The following is a 10,841-nucleotide window of genomic DNA, read 5'->3' as shown; positions in this document are numbered from 1 at the left end:
TTAACATATTATTTTGTAGGTGTAGACGATATTACATTTGAAAATTTAATTTGTTAAAAAAATCATTTTTTATATATATTTCTAATAATTAAGTTATATGGCAAAATTATAAATGTATCAAAAAATAGTATAACCGAAACTAGCGTGTAAATAAATCGTCGACAGTGTGATTAAAAATGTAAGTGTGTTTGTGTTTCAAGTTTCAACCAAATTCCAAAAATAAACTGTCTTTTTAACAACAATGCAAATATCCTACAAATCATGTCGACCGGGTAAACCTTTTGTAGATGGATACTTACTCCAATTTTTGTTAATGGTAAACCTTTTGTAGATGGATACTTACTCCAATTTTTGTCTAATTAACATGGATACAATTGATCGGTTTTGATAAAAAAAATTATAGTATTTTTATAAAAATAAAGTATTTCAATATGGTACTTGACATTTGCAAGGTGCAACCACTTATTGTACTGTAACAGCTTAATATATATCCTAATACTTTTTATATCTATTGTCTTCTTATCTATTTTAGATGGTGACAAATATCATTTATTTAATTTAAATTTGATTGAAATATTAAATTTATATATTTGTCAATTAGGAATTCGTTGGGCCCGTTAGGAACAGGTTTTCCGATTTATAATTTTGATATCTTTTCCCATTTAATAACCCATAATCAGATCTTGGTAACTAACTATTTGCAACTTGACAATTTCAAACAGATTTTTCAAATACTTAAATATTATTTACTAGATGAAAATGGTCAAATTAATAATCCCTATTGATACAGTAACATCATTTTGAATCAATTTCATTTGAATTGGTATTTTCTTTTTTACAATTATTGTGAAGAGACATCTCCAATCGTTAGTCTTGGGCAGTTTCTTTGTGAAAATGTATGCATAGCAAGAAAAGGACCGCATTTAAAATCGGATCAACATGTTATCATCTTAAATAGATAAATAAAAATAAGAACAAAATCTAGGACAATATTTAGTTTCTCTCGACACAACTAGGAAGTAATCATACCAAACACAAGAAGTGGGTTAACCTAATGCACAAGAGACATGAGCTGTTAATCTTAGCCAAACAGTAGTACTTGGAATGTAAATTAATTATATTTTGTATTTCATATAGAAGGAAAAAAAACATTTACTTTTCATAGTAATGTTTAAATGTATTTCATGACAGATTAAACTTTAAAGGGTCACATAATTTTAGTACCTGTTCGATGGGATGTCAATTACTCAATTTCATTATCATAAATATTTTACAGATGGGAATGGAATTAACTGAACAAGAATATAATTAAATCCTTGATACTAATCATTGTTATATTAAGATAGTATAAGATCTAAATCCGTTGCATTTTAAGTTGAAAATTAGAACACAAATCATAAAATAGAGAAAATACTATATCTTACTAAGAGAGAACGTACACCTAATTCTTGATGTATAAAAGAGTGAAAATATATATATTAGGAATGGTCCCCGTTGTTTAGTGTAACCAATCATGATGAGTAATCTTGGACTTGAAGTTATAGAAGTCTTTAGCTTCCATCATTAAAAAAACATATCCAAAAACCTTATATAAGGACAACTAAACAACACTTATCTTCACAAATTTCTTGAAACCATTCTAGTTTTCTCTTTTGGAAAATGAGATCTAAGCATCAAATTTCCACTCTTTTCCTTATAGCCTTCTTCTTGCTCATTTTAGGATGTTTTGCTTCACCTAGAAAGAATATCCGATCCCGTCGTCCTTGTAAAGAAATGGTGTTCTATTTCCACGACATTATTTACAATGGCAAGAACTTCAAGAATGCAACTTCAGCCATTGTAGGTGCTCCAGCTTGGGGAAATCACACCATTCTAGCAAATAATAACCATTTTGGGAATGTGGTTGTATTCGATGATCCGATAACATTGGATAACAACTTGCACTCACCCCCTGTTGGGAGAGCACAAGGCCTTTATATCTATGACAAAAAAGAAATCTTTACATCATGGCTTGCATTCTCTTTTGTGTTTAACTCGACTTCCCATAAGGGTAGCATTAACTTTGCAGGTGCTGATCCTTTAATGAACAAGACAAGAGACATTTCGGTAATTGGTGGAACGGGTGATTTCTTCATGACTAGAGGTGTGGCTACTCTCATGACAGATGCGTTTGAGGGGGAGGTTTACTTTAGACTTCGTGTTGACATTAAGTTCTATGAATGCTGGTAACCAAGAACTGAAAGCTTTCTTCCAAGATTTTGTTGACGTTAGTTTTTTATGTTTATGTTGTTTGTTTTAAAAGGATGAAAATCCATCTATCTTTTCTTTAAAAGCATAAGAAGATGCCAACTATTCAAGTCATCAAATGTTATTAAATTTAAGTCGTATTGTTTTTGGGTTTTGTCAATTTTATGGTAATATGGATAACAAAAGGTTTGTCATTTATCTATATTTAGTCGAGTTCTGAAACCATAATTTATTACTTTACAAGTAATAAACTTAATTTGTTTTGTCTCCAACCTATTAAAAGGATGCTAATCACCAAGGATTACTTTATGGACCTGTCACCTGTTTAACCGTTTTTAAAGCAATCATTTCTTTGGGACTCTAGAAAATCTTATTAGGATTTTTGTATTATTTATTTTACATTTTACAAGTTTTTCTATGTACAACTATCTTAGGCACGGTTGTCAATATCCAAATAGACAAAGTTGCAAGAATGGTCCCTGTGGTATATCGAAAATTGACACTTTGGGTCAAACACGTTTGGACTAGCATAAATAGTCCAAAAGTTTTCATTTTGTTGCTAGTTTGGTCCATTCTGCTTTAATTTTTTATCAAATGACGATTTTGTCCTTTGTATTTTCTTTTTTCAATTTTTTTATTACATAAATCAAAAAGAAAAAAAGAAAAGAAAAAAAATGCCCTCTCTCTCTCTCTCTCTCTCTCTCTCTCTCTCTCTCTCTCTCTCTCTCTCTCTCTCTCTCTCTCTCTCTTCATTACTGCAATACCACCACAAAAACCAGACCACCACACCACAGTAGCCAAACCACCACCACCAGTTGGATCACAACCTCTTATTGGAACCCTAACATTTTCCGATGCCGACTTCTCTTATGCTACCCATTTCACCGTCGAATCCCCAGATCTGTTCGTCGATGGCGAGAAGGGTTTGGCTAGAGTCGTTCCCCCGTCTGTGGCTCTAGCTCGAGTTTATTCAACATCGTGTTTCTAGCACCACCGGAGTCCAGACCAGCCTGTGGTGAAGAGAGAACAATGATGACATATGTTCTTCACTGATGAGAAGGGTTTTGCCGCTACCTGTATACAAAGTCTAACTCCGATCTTTGTTTGTGAAGGGGTGAAACAAGAACGACGATGACATCTATTGCTCGAGTTTCCAGTGTCGCCGTTGATCCACATCTGTTGTTACAACGAAGACAATGGTTGCTTCGGTGAAACTGACATTGAAAACCCTTGGGGGTTTTGATGCATTTCCGATCTTCGTCTTCAAAAACCATTCCCGGATCCATAAAACCTTCTAGCTTCTGACACCACCTTGCAAATCGGATACACCTGGAGCCTTTCCGATCTTTTTCTAGTTGCCTTCTTCTTAGCTGTTAAGTCTCCGACGAGGTTTCCATCGATCAAGAGGGTTTACGACGCAGTGGGCGAAGGGATGGGTGTTTATTGGTGCTACATGACCGGAGGGAGGCGGGGAGGGGTTGTGAAGGTGGTGGTCGGCAGCCTCTTTTCTTCGTCGAAGGAAGAGAGGGAGAGAAACGATCATCTCGTGTTTTTAGTTGTGTGTGTGTGTGAGAGAGAGAGAGAGAGAGAGGACATTTTTTCTTTTCTTCTTTTATTTTTGTAACAAAAAAGGAAAAAAGAAAAAAGGGTAAAATCATCATTTTATAAAAAATTAAAGTAGAATGGACCAAACTAGCAACAAAATGAAAACTTTTAGACCATTTATTCTAGTCAAAATCTGTTTGATCCAAAGTGGCAATTTTCATTCTTGCAATTTTGTCATCCAAATATGACTTGATGGCGTCTTTTACGTTGCAAGCTTTTGATCTTATTAAGATCGGATTGGAATGGAAATATCCTACCAAAAGGCCAACCTACATGTATATCATTCAACGATGTCTATGGACTCCCCTGAATTTGAATTATTTTTATATAAAATATATTGTAAAATTTCAATGGACACCTATTAGATATGCCAAATCGAAAAAATATTAATAGTCGTGGAATCTTTTAATACATTAAAATGCAATGTCTAGATGTTAGGAGGAAATTTGACTTTTTTTTTTTATATTATTTTCTACTTTTGACCTTTTGTATCTACACTAATAAATGAAAATGTTTTTGCCAAATGTCATGTTCTCATTTAGTTTGACACATGTCATTTTGTAGGATTTTTTGATTTTTTCTTTTTCCACTTGGCATTTTCTTGTGCTTTCAATTTTCTTAAATTTAAAAGTAAATTCCATATTTTATGCGAGTTTATTTATATTATGTAGAATCATTAAATTAAATTTCAATAACCATGCCAAAAAAACGTACAACTACAAATTAGGTAATAATCAATTCTTCCATAATTAAATGTTTACACATCATAATTTTCACTTATATAATAATTTTTTCAAAACAAAAAATGTTATGAAATCCAATTATAAATAAAGAAAATAGTTTTCATTTATTAGAGTAGATATATTGAAAAACTTGATCGTTATTATTTTATATTCAACTTTTATTAATAAACTCGTGTAATACACGGGGTTCACACCTAGTTTTAAAATATAAGACAACCTAATAGGTAAAAAGTGAAAAACATTAACAAGAAAAAGAAAAAAAAGATAATTTACAAGTTTCTTGGTTAATTAGAAGACGCCGCTCTCTAAAACTATCCGCGGTTGTCGTCCTCTACTTCTCTCCGCCTTCATCTTCTACCTCTCCTCGCTTCCGTCCTCTAACAAGGATGAAAGGCCTATAACCGGAATCAATTTTCTTCTACGTTTTAGGCCTCCTTATCTTTGAGGAATTCGTTGTTTCTTCCTTACTATCCTCTTATTTAGTCAAAATAAGATAATTATTTAGTCAAAATAAGTAAATGTAAAGCAAACGTAATTCTACTCGTTAGAGGTTGAGTCTACTTGTGTTTGAGAGTGTTTTTTGATTAATTTTTTTAGAAAAACCAAAAATTCTTGACTTTTGAAAAATCATTTTTAGTCTTTTTTTTAAAGTAGTGTTTACCTAACATTTTTTTATTATTAACTTTTTAAAAAATAATATTAATAAGCCAGTCTTAAAATCCCTTCCAAAGAAAAAGAGACTATGTGCATTTTTTGTAATTTAACACCTAAGGCTGTAAGGAGTAGTCACGTTCTATCCACTCAAAAAGCATTGTTAACTCAGCGTCACATTAGTTATACTATAAGCTTATTACCAAACTACTAATCTTTAAAAATAGTTACCACTAAATATTATTTATCTTTTTATTTATTTATTTATATTAGATTAAATAAACATTAGCCAATAACAAAAGAAAAAGGAAATGTTCAAAAGCATTAGCCAATCAGCTTCCTTGTCTTCATCCGTCTTAGCCACCACTTCACAACCAACCCATCGGAGTCGGTGTTCATGTATGTGTTGGCTTGCCGCATAACATCTCACGTGTAAGCTATCCCAATTCCGAATAACCTAATCGTTTAAAAATAAAACTTTAGAAGCTTAGAAATTAGAAATAGTAAAATTCTTTCATATTTTCTCAAAAAGGTTATTTTATTTGATTATTAAATTATATTATTTATATTTATATTTAGTTTAAAATAGTTTTAATTTTCCGTTTGTTAAATATGATTGGAACTTGTATTTTTCAACAATTTACTTTAATAAATGAAATGTTTTTTTTGTCATATGTAATACTCTTATTCAATTTGTCAAATATCATTTTGTGGTTATTTTAAATTAATTTTTTTTCCACATTTCATTTTATGGTTTTTTCCATTTTAATGAATATCACATAATACTTTAATGTAATACTTACAATAAATGTAGTAATAAATGAATATCAATTTCATTAATCAACTTACCTTTTTGTTTTAAAATTCTCAAATTAAAGTTCATTAATTTATTTTGTTTATTTATTTAAATTTAAAAGATAAAAAAATCAATTTTAATAATTCATTATTTTTCTTATTTTTTTATAAACCCAAAGTTCTTAAATATTTAGATATTTATATTTTATTTTTTTAATTAAACCATATAATAAATAGATCTTACACCTACTTAAGCTATAAAGAATGATTTGTGCGAATCAGATAAGTGTTCAATTTATGAATGACGGTCTCATCGTACATATTAACAAAGCTTCCCTAATTATTTTCAAAATTTTAATACATCAATGTAAACAATTGAAAAAATATTACTAGTATTTCTTTAACGGCTAAATTTTATTATAAATTACCACATTAGAAAGGAGCTGATGGGAATACCTAAAACTAATTACAAGGAAATATTCAAAATAAATTTTTCCATCCATAAATTATAATCAATAAGAAATTTATGTTGTTGATACACAACCCAATTAAAGAAATAGACAACAATAGCAACAAAGATTATGTCTTTATGAGGACTAATTATATCATAGACGCAACCGAAATCTCCAGACTCCCCCAAGTCATGACCAAAATTTCAACAAATCAACCACCTTTTTTTTCGGACAAATGAAATGCGCAAAGAATCGAACCAATTCATTGAAGGAGGCGACGGAATTAACCACACACCAAATGTACTAGTATTTTATAAAGTACGTTAGATCTTTTATATTAAAGTTAATATCAATATATCATACTTGATTGAAATTGGATTATTGACAACCCAACTATATAACCAATTTTTTTTGACTTATTTATTTTATCACATCATTTAAATCGGACACCGATATTTTGAATTATAGATTCCACATGATACCAAAATAAATAATTTCTTTCATATTAGTTGTAATTTACAACTTTGATTCAAATTCACAAAATGATTTGATGTTGAACTAGAAATTTTAGAGGATAACAAGTCGATGTTTCAAACATTGGATTAAACATACGATACTAAAAATGATATTATAATACATATTAATCCATTAACATACATCAGAAATATTAAAACATGAACGATAATTTAAAACTAAAAGTGTCTATTTATCTAATCCAACATAACACTGGTACATCAACATAATTTTCTAATTTAAAATAAAATTAATCTAAATATTTAACTAAAATATTTCGATCTTACTGTTGACTTAATCATATTAAGATCGAAATCATTTTTTATCGGTATCATCGTAGGATCATACAATTCTGTGATCATATGATCGTTTTTTTTATAATATTGATCTTAAGTATCAAAGACTTGTATAGTGTGTTTCTTTGTTAATTCTCAAGACATATTCAACACGTAAGAAAACAAACTTGGACATGATAAACTATGGTGTTGGTTTTTTCATTCAATCTACTTATTTAATATAACCTTATTATTAGTAGCAGTATATAAAAATACTTACATTAATTTACGATACATACAATGCATTGAACTTTAAAATAATGTTAACTGATTGACATATCAACATCTCATTTCTCATATAATTGTTCTATAAAATTCTAAAATTCATTGAATTCTACAAAGTTTAATGGGTCATATTTTTAAAAATATATAAATGAATTTTTTTTACCACACATAAATAAAAGCATTATATGGAATGATTCAATATATGCCATCCAACTACTATGCATAAATAAGAGCATTATATGGAATGCTACAATATATGGCATCCAAATAGAATGCATGGGATTCAATAGAACCAATTCAAGAACATAAACAAACACACTTAAACAAATATAATGAACATAAACCAACATAAATTGATATAAATGAACATATAATAACAAATATAAAAGATTATTAATAAACAGATATAGAAAAACGTTCAAAAAAATGAACAATTTTCGGTTTATGTTCCTTCATTTTATTTACAATCCTAGTTGGAGGTGTATAGTCACTAACCCGGAAAGGCAGTATGTGGTTAACCATATTCTTTTATTGTAACACTACTCGTTATAACCATTTTGAATATTTGAAGAAAACACAATGCATACAAATTTGTCAATAGGATTCTAAAAACAGGTGACGAACAATTGTATAAAGGCATGTTCTACAATAATTCGTACATCGAAGACTGTCAATAACCCTGGAATACCATTTTATGCATGTCCAAACCAGGTAATTGTATTCGTATGTTTAGAACCCTAGTTTGATGATCGGTTTTTTAATGTTACATTAATTTTTGTTTTAGGGACCACGATCAGGTTTCATTTCTTGGGTGGATGAAATAAAACGCAACAATGAAGACATAATTTTAAGTGTACTCTAGGTCGAAAAAAAAAACATGCAAGTAGAGGTGTTGATGTTGAAGCTGCTTTTACTTTGTAGTTGGGTGTTTTTTTTGGGTTTAATCATTTATAAGTTGTAATCAAATGTACTTTAATCATTTATAAGTTATGTGCTTGGATTGGTGAATTAAGAACACTATGTAGTTATGTGATGGTTCATTGATGTGTTGTTGTGTCATTACCCTTAATCTAGTCAAATAAAAGCAACTGTTAATGTTCTTGGGTTGCTTAATGTCATTACGTATAATGTCTTGTGCCAATACCCTTACTTACAAGGACCACATTTTTGTCCATTAAGCACACAAATACCACATGAAAATAATGGGAATTGACTGCATGCTAGGTGAAAAGTAATAGGAATCCGAAAGTTTTAAAGAACCAAAGCATGATAATATTACAAACCATTGTCAATGTAAACATACTAACTTCACACAAACAAGTAAATGTCAAACCAAACAAACAAGTACAACATAAAACCATTGTCAAACATACCCATAGGAAACCATCAAATTATACCTACTCATTAAGGTCTACCGGGTTTGCACTAGTTTCACTTTTCCCATCCTTGGTCTTAACCTTCTTTGCAAGTTTCTTTTTTATGATCCTCTCAGATTTTTTCCTTTTACCACCAATTTTTGGTCCACTCCTTCCTTCATAACCTGTAGTTGGTCCACTCCTTCCTTCACCACCTCTAGTTGGTCTACTACTTCCTTCACCATCTTTACCCTTGTCAACTGTTTTCCATTCATGCTCCTTTGCACGCTTGAACTTTCTACATGTGGACTTTCAACTTTGGGACAAGTAACCTTGTTATGCCCTGATTGTCTACACACACTACACAAGATTATTTTCCCTACCTTAGACACAGTGTGCCTTGGAAGCTTTTATGATGCATCTATTCTTCTATTTACCTTTGGTCTACATGGCATTCTTCTTTTCAATGGTGGTAAGGGTGGTATGAACTCAGTAATTGGCCACATGTTGCTGCCATTCATCCCATGTATTTGGCATTTGTAAGTGTTCTTGTAGAAGGCAGCATAAAACATTGGATCAACATAAGTGGCTACATCTCTATTCAAATACGATATAGTAGCTGCTGAGTGCACACAACCATACTCATTAAGTTTCCATACTCTACAAGTACAAGTCTTCTTGTCAAGGTCAACAGCATATGATGCTGTCAGGTTTCTGGTTTCAAATTGGTTAAGACCACTTGGTAAAACCTGCCAATACCTATTAAACCCACCTTATTAGTTAGTATGTCACTTATATTAAAAGTGTAAATACTAGAAAGTACCTTTGAGCTCTTTTCAATTTATTTAGTAGGAGTGTTATTGATGGGAAGGGTTTGTAATCAGGCCATGAACAACCTTTCATCTTCAAATTGTACAGCCTCTCCATAACATATAGTCTAATCTCCTCTAACCTGGTGATGATTGGCTTTTTCCTTGTATCCCTGATGACATTGTTAAAGCTCTCAGACAATCCATTTTCCACTGCATCACACATCTTTCCTTCTTGAAAGAATGCTCTACTCCAAGATTTTGGGTTTGTTTCCATAAGGTAATCATAGGCTGTAGGATTAAGTACTTGAATCTCCTTCATGGCAGCATTGAATAAAGGCTCAGTGGATGCTTTGCTTACCTTCCAAAACATGTTCTGATAGTGTACACCACTGAATCTTTTCCTAAAGTTGGCTACAATATTCCTTGCACATTGCCTATGTTCAGCAATAGGAAGCACTTCCTTAACAGCCTCTAACAACCCCTACATAATAATAGGCATATTTTAAACATCATGTAACTTAATTGTGAAATATATAAAAGTTGTAAGTATATGACATACCTTGTGTTGATCTGACATCAATGATATACCAAAACCATCCTCTAGATGAAGGTCATCTTTTATATTTTCCAAGAACCATTTCCAATTTTCTTTGTTTTCTACACATACAACTGCCCATGCAATTGGGAATATGTGATTATTAGCATCCCTTCCTACAGCAACAATTAGCTCTCCTGAACATAAACCCTTTAAGAAACACGCATCCAAATTTATAATTCTCATGCAGCTCCCTCTCCACCCTTGCTTTATGGCATCAAAAAAAAATGTAAAACTTGCTAAAATAAGTCTTACTATCTGGCATAGCATTGACATCCATTTTGACTATTGATCCAGGATTTGATCTTCTTATCTCCTCACCATATGACCATAGCTTTGCATAGTGATCCACTAATGTTCCCTCAATCAACTCAATTACATACTTCTTAGCTCTTCTACAATGTCTCGTACTTACATCTATCCCAAATTTCTCTTTAACCTCATCCCTAAGGAGCCTAACACTAACTTTTTGTTTCTGTAAGAATTGGGTGGTGTAATGGGTACCTATCCAAG

At 31.2% G+C, this 10,841-nt stretch overlaps 1 protein-coding gene across 1 annotated transcript; it reads left to right on the top strand.

Annotated features, from left to right (window-relative positions):
- Positions 1–1,616: 1,616 nt before the first annotated feature.
- LOC145034408 (dirigent protein-like) lies at positions 1,617–2,560 on the top strand. Its single transcript, XM_078982811.1, has one exon. It carries the CDS (start codon positions 1,660–1,662, stop codon positions 2,227–2,229), a length of 570 nt encoding a protein of 189 aa, XP_078838937.1. The 5' UTR covers positions 1,617–1,659; the 3' UTR covers positions 2,230–2,560.
- Positions 2,561–10,841: the final 8,281 nt, after the last annotated feature.

This window comes from Lactuca saligna, chromosome 3 (assembly GCF_052625555.1).
Source record: "Lactuca saligna cultivar CGN05327 chromosome 3, ASM5262555v1, whole genome shotgun sequence".
Classification (NCBI taxonomy): Eukaryota; Viridiplantae; Streptophyta; class Magnoliopsida; order Asterales; family Asteraceae; genus Lactuca; species Lactuca saligna.
The sequence above is the reverse complement of the archived record's forward strand: the minus strand, read 5'-3'. Positions and strand labels throughout refer to the sequence as shown.